Genomic DNA, 18,345 nt, shown 5'->3' with positions numbered 1-18,345 from the left:
AAAATATTCAACGCTCTTTCTACAATCTTATGTTACCTGACATTGGCTAGTCCCTGTATAAGTAAGCCTGATGATGGTTCTAAAATGAGGGCTTCGGAATTCTTGCTATTCACAGCACTGGATTCATAAGACCTGAGAAAAAAAAGCTACAGTTGAAGTCAGAGTTATTATTTCAACACATTTCTAAACAAAATAGTTTTTTAAACTAATTTCTAGTAACTGATTTCTTTTACATTTGAATGATGGCAGTACATAATATTTTACTAGTTGTTTTTCAAAACACCAGTATTCAGCTTAAAATGTCATTTTAAGGCTTAATTAGGTTAATTAGGAAGGCTACCGTAATTATACCGTAAACAATTCATGCTTTGTCCACTCATAGGCTCAAGCATTGGCATATCTTAGGCCCCTTTACACTAATACGTTTTAGTTTTAATGAAACCAATCCACGTCCACACTTGCGTTTCATCTAGCGTTTCTGAAAAGATCTTCGTTCACATTATACTGTTGAAAACGCACATCACGTGATCACACATGCACTTTGGCATGCGCTGTAGCGTATGCGGACGTTTGAGCCCCAGGCAGTCAGCGGGTGCTTTGAGCACACATCCCCAGGTGAGAGCAAAGCACGTCAGACAAGGATCTTCTGCTGAATGTCAGTTCACTAAAGTTGTTAAAGCTGAAATTTACTTTATCTTATGTTTATCTAATAACTCTTTGGTCTTTTGAATCTCAGGTAACTTTAATATTAATTTATGGAACCACGTACTGATTCTGCAAGTTTGACTGATTGCTTCTGTTTATTTCCTTTAATGTATAAACTTATTGTATGTTATACTTTTAGAAGGGTCATTATTGATTATTGTTGACTGATATCCAGCAAAAGAGACAGGGTATGCTTCATATTTTTAGGCTATGTTATGGGCTCCATTTTATTATGCATACAGTGAAGATGATGGTCATATAAATATGCAGCTTCAAGATGCCTCAACATTTTTGGTGTCTGTTAAGTTGTTAATATCAAGTTGAAAATAGGCAGTTTTTTTCTTTATATCATGTTTTTATTTTATTGTTTGGAATAATAATAATAATAATAATAATAATAAATATAGCTGCAAGCAGCCATAATCGGGGGCATGCAGCTCAGTGGCCACATCATAAACAAGCACGGCAACAAGCTACAGAGCAACTGGGAAATTCTATAACTTTTTGGCACCGTGGTCTGAGCCAATTTTGGTGGAAATTGGGATAACGATGGAGAGTTCAAAACAACAGATTTTTAAACTAATTCAAGATGGTGGACAGGAAGTCATGTCAATTAGGGAATAAATTACATCAATGTTCTCTGTATGATGCAATGCAAATCATTGTATAACAGTGGTTTGTTCTGTAGACAATCAAAAAAAAATAATAATAAATGCATGCCGACTGTAAAAAGTGCTGGGTTAAATTGTTCCCAAACAACTTAAGAATTGTGTTGATTCAACAAGCAGCAAAAGTCATTTTTGAATGCAGTACAGGGGATATTTCACTCACAAACTTACACTTTTATAATTTCATAACATTTTTAAACATATGATATTCTAAATAAATGATAATAACAAATATACAAGTAATTTAGAATGATGTAATGCTTTTTGAAGGTTTTTCTCCCCTAGTAAATGCTAATCAAGAGCTGTGTGAATGTTTTTCAAAACACTTTATTTTGTGCTCTAAAGAAAGAATGTCATATGGGTTTCGACTGACATAAGGGCAAGTAAATAATGGTAGAAGAGTGGGTAACTGACTTCTAGGAATTATTTTTGTTAGTGTGTTTAGTAAATATGTTTACCCTCTAAAGCCCAGCTGTTCACAGATCTGGTCAGCGTAACTCTTATTCCATCCCTCATAACATACCGGAAGGAACTGACCATTATGAGCAGTTCTGAGCTGCAACTCTCCTCCCGCACCGAATCTCACTGAAAACACAAGAAAGGAATGTTAAAATTGCATGTCCATCTATAATAAGTATTTGTGACCTTGAAAGACAAACCCATTTAGAAATAGACAAAAATGCATTGTAGAGGTCAAAATGACAGGTTTATGCCCAAAGCAAACAAACATTAGAATATTACTGTAAGCAAAGATCATGTTCTATGATCATAAACATACCAATATTATACAAATATATCATTTGTAAATAAATCAAAACTTAGTTTCTGATTAGTAATTAATTTGGACAACTTTAAAGGAAATTGGCTCAGTATTTAAATTATTCAGATTCAAATGTTGTTGCTTTTAAGCAAAATATGGCCCTGTCCTAACAAACCCTTCATCAATGGAAATATTTTATACATATTAGTGAATGTGTTAATCTCAATATTAAAAAAAAAAAAAAAAAAAAACACCTGTGAGAGCCGATTTGAATGTTATCACTCGATTGAATGGGCATTTTCAGTGGTTATTAGCTGATAGAAATGGGCCAGCAGGGACCTTCTCACCTTCTAGTAGGCTCAGAAGGCTGTTATCATTCATGCACATTGTTAATCAGCTATAGATCACATACGACTGTGGCTGGAAGTTAATTTGGAAGTTATTTATTAAATTTCCCATTAATTGTGTTTCATTAACGTCTACCCCTACCCCAACCCTAAACCCAACTGTGACAGTAATGTAAAAACAGATCTGGATCTGGAATCTTCTCTATTAGTATAGCTGATTAACCATGTGTATGGATGATAACAGTCTTCTAAGCCTACTAGTAGACACAAAGGGCCCCTACTGGCCCATATCAATCAGCTGATATCTCGATTGTGAAAGCATTCAAAGCGGGTGCTTGTGACTGGTTTTTGGAATCCAGGGTCACATTTGTGTCATTTTGCAGTAATTATCTGAACCTACAGTAATTAAGCCAGAGCAATATACTTGAAATTCTGAAAAGTGTTAAAAGTGTTTTCTGTGATAACAGCCAGAGTTACTTATATACTATAAACCTTATATTATAATTGATGTATATTTTCTGTTTCTCTGAATATTTTCTATAAAACGCAATTTTTTGTTGTGTATTAAAATCCCAGTATATTGTCAGTTTTTGAAGTATTTAGACCAGCCCGTCTGTCATTAAGATATTAATGTCATTTTCAAAGTGACTTAAATCCCATTTCTTTCCCATTCTGAAGCTCGGTTTGAACCAGATCCTCACCAGATCCTCTTCACCACATCTACATGCATTATGGTGCTGCCATGTGATTGGCCGTTTAGATAATTTTTTAAATAATAGTCAGCATTAATCATGGCAACCCAAGTTCGATTGCCGGCTCGAGGTCTTTTGCTGATCTTTCCCCTCTCTCTGCTCCCTCTGTATTCCTGTCTCAACTCCACTGTCCCATATAATAAAGGTGAAAAAAAAAAAAAAAAAAAAAAAAATATATATATATATATATATATAAATCATTTGAATGGGTGTACCTAATAAATTGGCCAGTAAGGTTACTCAAGTCTTTATTCAAGCTCTGTTGAGACCAAAAACTATAACTAACATGAAAATAGTATTTGCTTTCATAATAGTTGTTAGGAGTCTGTTATTTTAATTTTAGAATCCTTTTAACAAGTATATTTGTATAAGTATAGATATCTTTAGTGTAAACAAGTTTATTTATTTATTATCTTTAATCAGCTCCTGCACATTTTCCTAGGCATTTTGGCTGGATTCGCTGGTTTTGATTTGTCTAAATAGGATTTAAAACTTTATATGTGGTCTTCTGAAAACTTTGGATACCCCCTTTGTCTATCCCTATTGTGTTTCCTCATTTCTAAATGTAAACCTTGCAGAGTTTCACAAACTAATGCAGTTTTAAACAACATGTCTCATAATCAAATAAATAGAGACCTGTTTACTGTAAATATGTATTGCTGAGCAGCACAGTTTCCCATTAAACCAAGTTTTCCTAACAAGACATGACAGTATTGTGGTTTCAAATTAAAGTCAAAGTGACGTGTGATCTGACTGAAACCGTCAGCCAATAATCTCTTTGTATTGTGTCTACTTCTCTGTTGTCCTCAAAACAGATTCATAGTTGTGAAACCAATTTGTTGTCTAGCTACTTTTTTCATGACTAAAACTTGAACTGATCAATTCTGAAACACACTAACAAACTATTTAAACCGTCCCAGTTTGAATGTGTATGTAATGTTTTTAATAGTTATAATGGAAATACATCTTGGGGTTAACCAATAAATTGTAATAGAATCAAGGTTATTATAGTTAACGAAAACAAACAAAAAACGAAAACTAAAATTTTAAATAATTTTTGTTAACTGAAATAAAAATAAAGATGAAATTAAAAAAAATAAAAAACTAGAACTAACTGAAACTTTGTGTACATACAAAACTAACTGAAACTAACTAAAATTATAGCAAAAATGTTCTTTGTTTGTTGCCTTTGTAAATGTATTTAATATATAAACAGGTGTTTGATCCATACAGCACCTCAGAATCTGTAATCCTGATGCCTTTGGCCAAATCTAACCGGTTCTCCTCCAGTCAGTCCTCGCTCCCGCGATAAAAACAACAAGTGGACATGACAGCAGCATGGTGACAGCATTAAATACAGAGACTTAACATTATGAATTTAACACATTTGTGCCCAATAATAGGCTTTATCTCTGTATTAGTGACCGCGATTCTAATGAATCGTTCTTTTTAAATGGATCTTCTAAGTGAACTGGAGGTATTCAGTTATTAGAACAGTACACTGAAATCAGATTTGAGAAGCGGTGAACCGATAATACTGCGCATGTGTGAAGGGCATCCGCTGCGTAAAACATATGTAGGAATTGTTGACGGTCCATCCTGCTGTGGCAACCTCTGAAATAGAGACTAAGGAAATTAATGAATAAATGACTATCTTACCACAATCCATCTCATCGATGCCATGTTGGTAGTGTTGAATGCCGTCACACAGCAAGGAGGAGCTAGAGTGGGTGGAAGGGACCTTTATGCCATCATGTGCACCTTCAAAGTGGCTTTCTTCACTATTGCAATCATCTTCCATGCAATTGTTGTCATTGCCATGTTCAGAATAAGGCTGGGATCCATAATGCACTGCATAAAACATAACGGAAAAGACAAGGAGGTTTAGGCACAATGTAAACTCTAATGGTATATCATGTTATAACAGATCATCAGTGTTGGGAAATATTACTTTTAAAAGCAATACAATACAATATTTTGTTGCAATAATCTTGCTAAGAGCAGCAAATGGGGGGGGGGGTTCTACTCATGGTTCTTTTATTACATTTTTCCCAACACTGCAGATCATTACAGATCCACTGCCTTACCTCCAAGCCAGATGGCCACTGCAATAAGACCCAACACCAGCAGGACACCTACCAATCCACCCCAACATTTAGCACTCCGTCCACAAGACTGCTGCCTTCTAGGAGCTGAGAGAACAAAAACAAGTCAGTAAGTCTGCTGACTTAATATATGTCCCACAAAATAATGGTAAAAAGTATGTACATTAGTCAAGGACTGCATATTCACTGATTTTTGTTTATTTGAGCTCATAATGAGAGTGTAGCTGTACAGTAATTCAAACTAAAAAGGAAGTTTTGAATTCAGTTTAATGCTTTAATTACTTCACTCTGAATTTAAATCATTGCCATAATGGAACTACATTTTAACAAAGGAATAATTAACAATAAGAACAAGTGAGTGAAAAAATGACTAAAATGTGGCCATGAGGATCATGAGCAATTCCTTCTCCATACTCTTCTCTTCCTATAACTCTGGTACAAGTTTATCTTGATCTCATCTGTCCATAGGATGTTGTTCCAGCACTGTGAAGGCTTTTTTCGAGCTCTAATATGGCCTTCCTGTTTTTGAGGCTCACCAATGGTTTACATCTTGTGGTGAACAAGATGGTTTTGCTGCGGTTATTGCTCTTGCTGTTTTAATTATGATCCATTTGTAAAGTATTAGCTATAACTAGCAACAGCATATTATTCAGAAGGCTTTTTTCTCCTGCATGTTACGTATATCATCTTGTTAGCACCAAACCAGACTGACCGAACATATCCAATACTTACTGACAACGCCTTGTGTGACGATGACGGCAGCTACGTGGACTTGTGGTGGTTCTTTAGGAATGTAGTAGGGCACAGTATTCTGTGTGACGCCATATTTATCCTGAAAAATCACCTCCTCGTATGTCATAGGAGGGGCCTGTGGTTCCATTGCCACAGAGTAGTATGGTGGAGGAGGGTCCTTCTGCAAAAGAGAAAAATACGACTTTCATAATTATCTTTTTCACTTCAACTTCAGCTGTCTTGTGGTCAGTTCTTGGCAAGATCGTGATTAAAGCTTTATCATTTCAGGATGCAACAGATGCCAATTCTTTTAGTTGAAGTACTTTGCGTGTCTTGTCCAGAATAATTGAAATGTCTCAACTATTCTTCCACATCAAGATTCTTTGTTTTCTACATTCCTTTCAAATGCCATAAGTACGTCAGTATGCCTGTATTTCTTGTCTGAAATGTTCTTCCTGTAACCTTGAGCAGCATATTTTAAGAATCTCTTCATTTGAACATGTCATTGGTTGTCTTTTATTTCCTACTTTGACATACAGTGGATATCACAATTAGAAAACAATCTGATTTTTTTTTTCAGAAATAATGCAGTCTTTGTTGTCCAAAATTTTGACATTAAACAAAATTCAAGACATTGTAGTTTAGGCTTTACCATGCTGGTAAACCCCTCTATCTATTATATTGAAACCACAGTGATACAAATTAAAGAACAAATTATTGTAGAACAAAAAAGGTTTACAAGTAAATGCTTAAAGGTTCAGCTGTGTGTAAATGAGTGTAAAGTCCTTTGCTTTGAATGACTTTAGCATAATTGTGACAACAGGACATCAATAGTCTCTCACAGACATCGTTAGTCTCTCATAGACATTGCTAGTCATTTTTTTAACTATAATTTTAGATCAGGACTCTGGGCTGCCATTTCATTATTTCAGGTTTTCAGCTTCAAAGAACCAATTACATGTTTTGCAGTGTGGTGAGTCTAATTATCTTGTATGGATATTGTTGGCTGATTGAGTGATGAATGCAGAATATTAGAAATACTAGAATGGCCATAGTGGTCATTCTGACAGTTCTCACGTAAGATGTGGTGTCACGTCATATTTAAAATTAAAGCTTCTGTTGAGATTTTAGAATTAATCTTTCAATGTCTGTTGTCAAATTTTATGAAGTCATTTCCCTATAAATATAATCTTTTTGGTAATGCATATAAATGTGCACTGTAGTTACTAGACCACCTGTGAATATTTTACTTTAGCCACCCCACTTTCACTTCACAAATGGGAGAGAATTTTTTTTCACTGCACAAAATGTTGTTTTGAAAGGCATGTCTGAAGTAAAGTTGTATTTTTGCTATCAGAAATTATGTTTATGTTAGCAAGAAGTTGCTTGGCAACAGAGGCGCACACATTCAAAGGAACGGGGGAAGTATCAGACACTGAAATGCATGAAGTCGTTTTAACCCCTATGGTAATTCAAAGTAGAAATACTCAGAACTCTTTTGTGTTTTGTCATTTTAATAAAATAACAATATACACACATAGGAAAAATCATGGGTATTATAGATATGTGGGTTTTATCAGAATCAGAATCAGAATCAGTTTTATTGCCAAGTGTGCTTCACACACACAAGGAATTTGTTTTGGCTACAGAAGCTTCCAGTGTACATAAAGTGACATGTGACAACACAAAATAAATCTGAAAAAATAAAATAATGATAATAAAAAATGATGAACATTAAACAGATGCGGTTAGTGAAGAAACCTGGATGTTGAGTTGTACTGTATGTACAGATTGTTATAAATATACATGTTATAAGGTGCTGTGTACAAGTGCGAATGTAGGAAGTATTGCATTGTATATTGATATAAGGTGCTGTGTACAAGTGCGTATGAGAAAGTATTGCACATATTTATTGCACAGTAGGGGAATATTTAACTGTTCATAAGGTAGACAGCCTGAGGAAAGAAACTTTTCCTGTGTCTGGCTGTTTTTTTGCTTGGTGCTCTGAAGCGCCGACCAGACGGTAACAGTTCGAACAGGTAGTGTGCTGGGTGTGAGGCGTCCAGAGTGATTTTGCAAGCCCTTTTACTCACTCTGGAAGAGTACAGTTCTTGAAGTGTAGGAAGGGTTGTGCCAGTGATTCGTTCAGCAGTCCGGACTATTCGCTGTAGTCTACGAAGGTCGGTTTTGGCAGCTGAGCCGAACCAGACGGTGATTGAAGTGCAGAGGATGGATTGGATGACAGCTGAGTAGAACTGTACGAGTAGCTCCTGTGGCAGGTTGAACTTCCTCAGCTGACGAAGGAAGTACAGTCTCTGCTGGGCTTTCTTCACAATAGAGTCTATATGAATGTCCCACTTCAGATCCTGAGAGATGGTGGTGCCCAGGAACCTGAATGACTCTACTGCAGCCACAGTGCGGTTCATGATGGTGAGTGGGGGGAGTGCAGGGGGGTTTCTCCTGAAGTCCACTATCATCTCCACTGTTTTGAGCGTGTTCAGCTCCAGGTGGTTAATAAATTACTACATTAAAAATGGTCAAAATGACCGCCTCGGGATTGGTGTTAATCTGACACCCGGTGGTAATTTTCTTAAAACTTCTACTCTAGTTTAACAGTGGTCTCCTTAATCAGTGTTATTTTTCAAACGTTTTTCATATGTAGCTTATGAAATATGATTTTAAAATCTGTACTCCAATAGGCATTATAACTGAAATTATGGGTTCATTTTAATCTTCACTGGTAAGAAATATATCAATGGTATATAATTAGACAGAATATGGAATTACATTTGTTTGTCATTAAAAATTAGGGAAAGATTTTTCTTTTGAAAGGTTTTGCATTCAGAAAATGCTGCCAACAACATACACCAGGCTGCCAAAACTCCATTGTGATGTCATTTGGTTAAAAAAGGTTTGCAGTAAACTCACTCCATCAACATAATATCTTTATTGACAGCCTGTACTTTGATTGATGCTTCTCCAAAAACACATTTTGTAATAAACCACGCTGCTTGGGTCATGATGTGCACTTGCTTCATTTCCCTGTCTTGCTCATTTTCACCCCTTTGATCGTATCAGTTCAAACTGTCCAATCCATTACCACCCATGATAATACTGAACAGATGCGACCAGGGTTTTCTTTGCTTTTGGGAAAGACTTTGTGTTGAAGAAAAGCAAGCAGATTGCCTTTGACAAAGTGTTGATGCCTCAATGCTAATCTGTAACCAGGCAGTTTGTTCTCAAGGATCAAATGAATTGCATCCTTGTGAGCACAACACCACCAGCAAAATGTCTCTCTTAATCATCTGGATGCATATTATTACATGAAGTAGTATTTTACCTGAATACTTGAGTAAGGTATAGTAATTATCATTTACTCTTATGACTGGCTTCTGTGATATATATATATATATATATATATATATATATATATATATATATATATATATATATAAGGAGAAATGTTGATGACTGTACTGTACGTAAAAAAAGCAGTCAAGTACAAAGTGTAAGTTCAGATGTAAGTTCAGCTGCATTAAAAAAAACACTCATTCCAAAAAACACTAATTTTAAAGGGCTTCATCAGATTCTTTATTACACAATGCTCAGAAAGTCAATTTTGGGTTCAGAGGAAATTGTAGCTGTTGTTTTTTAACAATTTTAGCCCTTGCCTTTAAATGCAAATGAGCTGGTTGTTCCCGCCCACTGTTCTGAGATGCATCATGTAAGATAAACAGCAAAGTCATTGACAGAGACAGACACGAATGAAGCAGAGATGCAGTTTATGAGTCAGAAATACCACATAAAGTCTGAACCAGGAAGATTCCCTATTATTATTGTTTGATCATGCATTTGTTGTGGAGTCTATTCAATACTTTTTTTTAGACATTAGAAGACATTAAGAAACAAATAACAATTTCACTTCTAGTTGATCATTTGGAAAAGCATTTTTCCGATAAATCATCTGTTGAACTGCATCCCAGTCATCACAAATACTGCAGAAGAACTATTGGAACCCTCATGGACCCAAGATTCTCACAGAAATTAGTCAAGATTGGTGAAGGAAAAATCATGGTTTGGGGTTACATTCAGTATGGGGGCGTGCGAGAAATCTGCAGAGTGGACGGCAACATCAACAGCCTGATGTATCAAGACATTTGTGCTGCCAATTACATTACAAACCACAGGAGAGGGCAAATTTTTCAGCAGGATAGCGCTCCTTCTCATACTTTAGCCTCCAAAGTTCCTGAAAGCAAATAAAGTCAAGGTGCTCCAGGATTGGCCAGCCCAGTCCCCAGACATGAACATTATTGTGCATGTCTGGGGTAAAATGGAGGTGGCATTGAAGATGAAACCAAAAAAATCTTGATGAACTCTGGGAGTCCTGCAAGAACGCTTTCTTTGCCATTCCAGATGACTATTATTAAGTTATTTGAGTCATTGCAGAGATGTATGGATGCAGTCATCCAAGCTCATGGCAGTCAAAAACAATAGTAATTCTTTTTCCACTTCCATGACTTTATATTCTATATTGCACATTATTTCTGTTAGGTGACAAGACTTTTGTCAAAGCAAAGTCAGACCTTACTGTCCTTATTAAATCATTAAAAATCAAGGCATGATCATGTTTTATTTAGGTAAAATTAGTATAATCTAGAGGTCTTTGCCTTTTATTATTTGTTGTTCCTAAAATGTGGATAGGCGACAAGACTTTTTTCAGGTAGTGAATATAATGGTGATTCCAACGGTTAGTAATTACATAGTGATTTTACATCATTTTCTTTATAACAAATATGTACTGTTTTAAACAGGTATTAATTTTTTAACTCATTCTAAAGTTTCAGCTGATCACAGATAGTTCGAAAAGTTGTTTTAATCTCAGTTTATTTGCATATCCTTGTGTTGGGTGTTTTCACGTAAATCATGCTTAGTTAAAAAATAATTTACATTTTCATTGACAACAATAGATAAATATGCTCAGCTCGGGAAAACAAAAACACTTAGGTGGGCAGAAGCCCTTGGAATTTCATGTCTAAGCTATCTTTATGTGTTTTGGCCATTCTGAAAACTGAAATTTCTAAAAATACATTTTCAGGCATATTACATGTTAAGTCTACGTGCAAGCACTAGACAGCAAAAGCACAATCATGGGCTACAAGACTACTGCTAATGTTTCTCAGTCATTTTCACTGATTTATGTAATTTGATTGCTGTCATTTTATTTATTTTTTTGTATTTGTTTTATACAGTATATGTCTCATGTAACACATTTTCAAAGCAGTTCAGTATTGATATTCATGTATCTGATCTGCATCATTGCCCTGATCACCTTACTGGGGTTTGTTTGCAATACTAATCATTTTGACTTTTTCATCCATTACTTATTCAATTCTAGATTATATTGGTGTACACCTTTGGAAACTGTGCAGTTGAGCCAGATGCTTTCTAATTTACTACAGGGTTGTATTGGTTTTTGAAGGCCTCCCCTAATTTCCATTTCAATAGCCTCTTTCTGTGTCGCCTTCAGAAAACGCACCTCTTCAGTCCAGTGTGTGTAAGAGTGTAAGTGTTTGCTATGCTTGACCAAATAATAATAAACTCATTTGACGAATATTTGACAGCCAATGAATGTATGCTTGGCTTCAATTCAAGCTGTATTTATGTAGTTACATGAGTCAATACCGTTTAACTTCCACTCTCAATGTCCCACCGTATTGAGGTTAGCTTACTGATTTAGGTGGCGTTTACATTAATGTTTTAAAATGGCGTTTTACAATTGTTAAATTGCGTTTCACACTACAGCCTGAACGCATGATAAAAAATTACCATAAGTTCAATGGTAAAATAAAAATGTAAAAATGCTACAGTAAAATCCTTACTTATAGGTGTGTTTTTGTCTGTGCACCAAAGATATGATGTGCAGAGTTAGAACTTCAAAACACTGGTGTATAATACTATTAATGAATGAAATAAGGTAGTTTATTGTAAAATTTAGACATTTATTTTACCGTTTCTATCGTATTTTTAGAGATAAGTTTCTGTCAATAACATCTAATAGACATCTAACAGTAATTCAGAAATAGACTAATCAGATAGATGTATTGTCATTCATTCCTGTTTGTTTGATGGCACTGTAAAAATATCGCTTAATTAGCAGTTTCTATATTTAGTGATTCACAGGTTATGAATTACCTCATTTGTTGTCGAAAATTCAGCACTGCAGTTTATCAAAGTGATTTTTATTGAGTATTGTGTAGTTTGTGACCACATGTTGTACAAGGAAAAAAAAAGTTTATAACCAGAATTTCATACTGTAATTTAAACAAACACAAGTGAAGACAATATATCACTTCAAACTATTAAAATTGTCAATAAAAGTAACTTCATCAAACTCTTTGATTTTAAAAGGTGTTGGAGGAAATATCAAGATTCCATAATGCAAAAATAAATTGCAAAAAATGGCAGCAAAATGAATAAAACTGATGATTTAGAAATTATTAGATGTCTATTAGATGACAGCCCATGTTTAGACTTGTTTTGACCATGTGTAGATGTCTATGAGATGTCTTTTTTAATAGTTCTAAAATATGTCAGTACATTGCATTCACTTTCCTTCAACTTATTCTCTTCTTTATCAGGCCCAAAGCGGAATGAACCACCAATTACTTTTCCACTTGTTTTACACAACGGATACCCTTCCTGCCACAGCCCTTAGTGCTGGGAAACACTCTCCCATTCACACATTACTGCCAATTTTAGTTATCCATTTCACCTACTGTATACCGCATGTCTTTGGACTGTGGAAGAAACCCACAGAACATGCAAAGTCCACAAAGAAAGACCTCCTGGTCCACCCAGGACTCGAACCATCAATCTTCCTGCTGTGCCGAGACTTTGCTAAGCCACCATGCCACTTATGTCAGTACATTTTTAGATAAAATATTTAGTCTTTCAGGTACAATAAACTTTCAGTAATGCATCTCTGCGTACTCATTCAATCTACTTAACTAGTAAAATGAAGTAGAAGAACATATCATGGTCTTACAATAAGGTAAAAAACAATACTAACCCCAGGACAAGTTTCAGTTTACATTGGGTTTCTGTGTGACATTTGATAATGGGAGTGAGGATTATCTCAATTTACCACAGTCCCTTAAAATTAATTCTCAGAATTAACAGAAGGTTTTTTCCTCAGTATACAGAGAGGTGTGATCTAATGTCAGGATCAACACTCTAACTTAGAGTTTTCCCCATTTAATAAATGCGATTCAGTGCTTGATACCAAAGCTGAAGCACAGAAGGCTTTCAGTTTAGTGTTGAGAAACTGGTTTGTCAATATATTCATTCCCAACTAAGACAGCAAGACTAGCAATTATACAAACAATTAGTAGTAAACTAGCTGTGGCAATGGAGAAAAAAATAAAAACAATGCATTAGTTAATCCATTGACTAATATTAAAATTAAGCAGTATGTTTGTTACCATATCTATTGTTCATGACAGTTAATACTGTTATCTGTTAGTGAATGTTATATATATTGACGCAAATTAACTTTTAATAATGTAATATTATGCTGAAATCAACGTTAACTAAGATTAATAAATGTATTATACTTATTGTAAATTTGTGCATTCTAACTAATTTGCTGTGGTGAATAGTAATGCTAACAAAATAAATTTTATTATAAAACAAATATAAAGTTAGATACATACACATATAAAAACACATTTATTAATATTATTATTATTATTATTGTTATTTTTATTATTATTATTATTATTGAAAATCAGGGTTATTGCACAAAATGTTGCTTTTCTTAACCCTTCTAAAGTTAAATATTGTGTTGTCTAAAAGGGAAAATAAATGTTTAAAAATGTTTCACTTTTTAATGCAAACATAAATCTGGAATAAATGTTACAAAATAAAACCAATTTTTTGTAAGTTTAAAAAACCCAATGCACAGAACTAAATGTGTTTTGATTTGACTTATTTGAATCAACAGACAAATTATTATTAGAAGTTATCATTTCTATATCATTTCTGTTGTTTTTAAATTTGAAATGAATAAATTATCCTAAATTTCTTGTGAAACCAACTTGGGTAACTTTTAAACGCTCATAACCACTACATAAGCAAGACCTGAACAAAAGCTTTTAAAAGCAGGCTTTTAATAATAAACTATATAGAACTTGACATCTCTCCAACAAGCATTAAAATATAACATAGATCTGATGAAAAATAATAGCATTCACCCTGCAGACTAACTCTTACCGTGTCATTTTCTGCCATTTGACGCAGGAGGACTATGCTTAGATCCAAAGTGTCTGTGGATTTTGGGTGGGTGGGATTTGGACCTGTTTCTACAGTCCCAAAGAAATAATGAGACCTTCTTGTCTATTTTAGAACTACTTATCAAGACATAGTAAGGACTGCCCTCTGATCCTCCCTCTTTCAGTGTCATCTCTACCTGTCCAACAAGTTTATCCACAACCTGGACCTCTACCTCACTTCTCCACATGTAAACAATGATACTAAAATAAGCTCACATTAAAAAAAAAAAGTCTGAATTTTAATGATAACAAAGGACATGCCATTGGCGTCAGGCTCAATGAATATTTTAGAACACTGGTGATTTACTACACACTTGTGTGTAGAAACAAAGTTAATGCTTGGGGAAAAATAGATTTGTGTGTTGGTTCAAAACATCTAGGTTCTAGAGTAATGTTTGATCATTTAAGAATCTTTTAAATCACAAACAATAATTAAGCAAAATGATACATGTTAAGGTACGTAGGGGTTAATATATATATATATATATATATATATATATATATATATATATATATATATATATATATATATATATATATATATATATATATATATATATATATATATATACACACACAGCTTAAGTCAGAATTATTAGCCCCCCTGTTTATTCTGTTTATATAGTTTTAATAACTCATTTTAATAACTGATTTACTTTGTCTTTGCCATGATGACAGTAAATAATATTTTACTAGATATTTCAAGACACTTCTATTCAGCTTAAAGTGACTTTTAAAGGCATAACCTTTAACCTCTAACTCTTCAGGCCCAAGGTGTTTTTTTACATGCATTTTTTATTTCTCTTTGCTATTTGGGCTTTTTGGAACCTAATTAGAATAAAAACCGAAGTATCATCTTTTGATACGATGTACTTTTAGAGAAAAATTATGTCCATATATGTGGACTCGTAGTCCAAATTTACATAAAACAGTTTTTCCTGAATTTGTTTAATGCATATTTAAAATATATATTTTTTTACTTGCTTTGACTGTCATAGTTTCCCATTTTTCCCATTTTGGACAGTAAAAAATTGTATTTGGGATATTTCATATGCTGTAAAACAGTTGCAGGATGACATTTTATGTCTGTAACAAAATATAAAACATTCAAAGTATTTTAAATAACCACTTGAGAGCTAAAATATGCTTTCCACATATGTGGACACCGAATCCCTAGGAGGTTAACTAGATTAATTAGGTTAACTAGGCAGGAAAGTTATTGTATAACAATGGTTTGTTCTGTAGACAATCAAAAAATATTTGCTTAAAGAGGCTAATAATTTTGACCCTAAAATGGATTTAAAAAAATTAAAAACTGCTTTTAAACTAGCCGAAATAAAAGAAATAAGACTTTCTCCAGAAGAAAAAAATATTAACTGGCATGCTGTGAAAATTTGCTTGCTTTGGGAAATATTTAAAAAAGGAAGAAAAAAAGGGGGGCTAATAATTCTGACTTCAACTGTATATATATATATATATATATATATATATATATATATATATATATATATATATATATATATATATATATATATATATATATACATACCAGTTTCAACAAGGTACTGGATTAGATTCTGGAAATATTCCTCAGAGGTTTTGGTCCATATTGACATGAGAGCATCATGCAGTTGCTGTAGATTTGTCAGCTTCACATCCCTGATGCAAATCTCCCATTCCACCACATCCCAAAGGTGCTCTATTGGATTGAGATCTGGTGACTGTGGAAGCCATTTGAGTACAGTGAACTCATTGTCATGTTTAAGAAACCAGTCTGAGATGAATCACGCTTTATGACATTGGGTACACTGTGGTCATAAAGAGATGTTCAGGAACAATTTCTGAACATCGATGTGCTATTTGACATTGACATAGAAGTCATCACATTGAAGTTGTTGAGTGTCCAAATCGGAAGGCTTTTGGATTTTCACTCTAGATACGTTGTCTCCAAGAGGTTTAAATGAGAAGTTGGATATTCATCCAAAACTTTAATTTCTAATAAGTTGTTTGGGCTAATTTTTTTTTCTTTTTGGATATATTTTGTTGCATTTCTTTGTTTTATTTTATGTTTTTTCTTTATTTGTGATGTATTTTTAGGATTTGTTTTTGTATTTTCATTTTGAATATGTAAGTTGTCTAATTTACAAATGTGTATAATTTTTTAGATAATGTATGAAATCATGTGATCCGGAAGTCTATACAAAAAGAGCAACAATCAAAGCAAAACAAATCACAATTAAGCATAATCCAACAAAAGGTATATGAAACCAGTAATAACACAAGCAAACTGAAACAGAAAACACACACAAAAAAAATGAAAGAAAACACATAAAACCTAAAAAACGTAACAAATAAAAACAAAAGGCAACGATTAAACAAAACAGAAAGCAAAGCCAAACTAAACAAAATAAAACAGGTAAAAAAAATGCCAAAACAAATTCGAAGCAATGCATAAAAGCAAAGAAACAAGCAAACAAAAGTAAACAATAATATATACATAATACAAATATAATAAAATAAAAACAAAACAAAAGAGGAAAGACTGATAAATTGGTAAAAGTAATTAATACAATTTTCAGACAGAGTATGAATTTTTTACCATTGTTATTATTATTATTATTGATCTTTTTGTTATAAATACATATCAAATCAGAGCAGCTTAATAGTTTGATTATGAATGAAATCTTTTTGACTCTTTCAGGATGACTACAACGTGACCGCATTCTCCTGCACAGCAGTAGTCAGAAGGAAACTCTTCAGTTCATCATCGTCACAGCAGTGGCAGCCGTTTGACAGCACTGAACAGGAAGAGCTCAACTCACACTGCACAAAGACAGAATGACAAGGCAAAAAAGGTCAGCTGTGATTCAACAACTTTCTGCACCACAGGTAGCACTGTTCAGCCATTCACCGTCACTGAGCATCTTTTCATCACACTCCCCAGGGACACACTTCTGCTGAAGTAAAGGTTTGTAACCGGGTGCAATAACTTGCAAATGACCTTCCCTATATCCTTGTACTTGTTTGTCTATGGACGCTCTCTATTAACACATCTTTATGCATGACAAAGGCACACGCAACCTTGATGTATTGAAATATTTCAACCAATATGCAAACAATTCAAAAATATGAACTAAAAACAATGACAGTAATAAATGGGCAAGTTACATGACTTCATTCATTGGCTATTATGCTACAACACAGAGCTTTTGGCACAGTTATATAAGAAGGTATTTGCTGCAATTTATTGTATCAACAAAAGAAAAATGTAACAAAAGCCACCTTGAAACTTGGATCCACATGATTTGACTAAAAACATGAAAAACCTGACGCTACTCTGGCTCAAAACTATCTGTTTATACAGTCAACAGCAACATAAATGTTTATAGCATATAAATACTACGTAGCAACACTAATAATAATCAGACCTGTTTCTTAAACAGCCATCCTGCATGTTGGAATGATCTCTAAAAGATCATGTGAGTGGTGATGCTGAGAATCCATCTTGGCCTCCAAATTACATCATATTAGAAAAATTTTTAGGGCAGCACGGTGGTGCAGTGGGTAGCACAATCACCTCACAGCAAGAAAGTCACTGGTTCGAGCCCTGGCTGGGTCAGTTGGCGTTTCTGTATGGAGTTTGCATGTTCTCTCCATGTTTGCGTGGACTTCCTCAGTGTGCTCTGGTTTTCCCCACAAGTCCAAAGACATATGGTATAGGTGAATTAGGTAAGCAAAAAATTTCCTTACTGTATGTGTGTGAATGAGAGTGTATGGGTATTTCTCAGTGATGGGTTGCAGCTGGAAGGGCATCCACTGCGTAAAACATATGTTGGATAAGTTGGCAACTTCCATTCCGCTGTGGCGACTCCAGATTAAATTTGGGACTAAGCCAAAAAAAAAAAAGAATGATTAAATGAATGATTGAATGAATGATTGAACGAGA

At 34.1% G+C, this 18,345-nt stretch overlaps 1 protein-coding gene across 1 annotated transcript in view; it reads right to left on the bottom strand.

Annotated features, from left to right (window-relative positions):
• tmprss13a (transmembrane serine protease 13a) overlaps positions 1–14,429 on the bottom strand; it is a 29,024-nt gene extending 14,595 nt beyond the window's left edge. Inside the window, exons 1-6 of the mRNA XM_056474526.1 lie at positions 14,341–14,429; positions 6,070–6,250; positions 5,320–5,424; positions 4,892–5,083; positions 1,832–1,958; positions 37–132 (exon numbers count right to left, since the gene is read on the bottom strand). Coding sequence (XP_056330501.1) covers positions 37–132; positions 1,832–1,958; positions 4,892–5,083; positions 5,320–5,424; positions 6,070–6,250; positions 14,341–14,358 — 719 coding nt within the window. The 5' untranslated portion in view covers positions 14,359–14,429. The remainder of the gene's footprint in view (positions 1–36; positions 133–1,831; positions 1,959–4,891; positions 5,084–5,319; positions 5,425–6,069; positions 6,251–14,340) is intronic.
• Positions 14,430–18,345: the final 3,916 nt, after the last annotated feature.

Source organism: Danio aesculapii, chromosome 15 (assembly GCF_903798145.1).
Source record: "Danio aesculapii chromosome 15, fDanAes4.1, whole genome shotgun sequence".
Lineage (NCBI taxonomy): Eukaryota > Metazoa > Chordata > Actinopteri > Cypriniformes > Danionidae > Danio > Danio aesculapii.
Note: the sequence above shows the minus strand (reverse complement) of the source record. Positions and strands in the feature narration are given on the sequence as shown.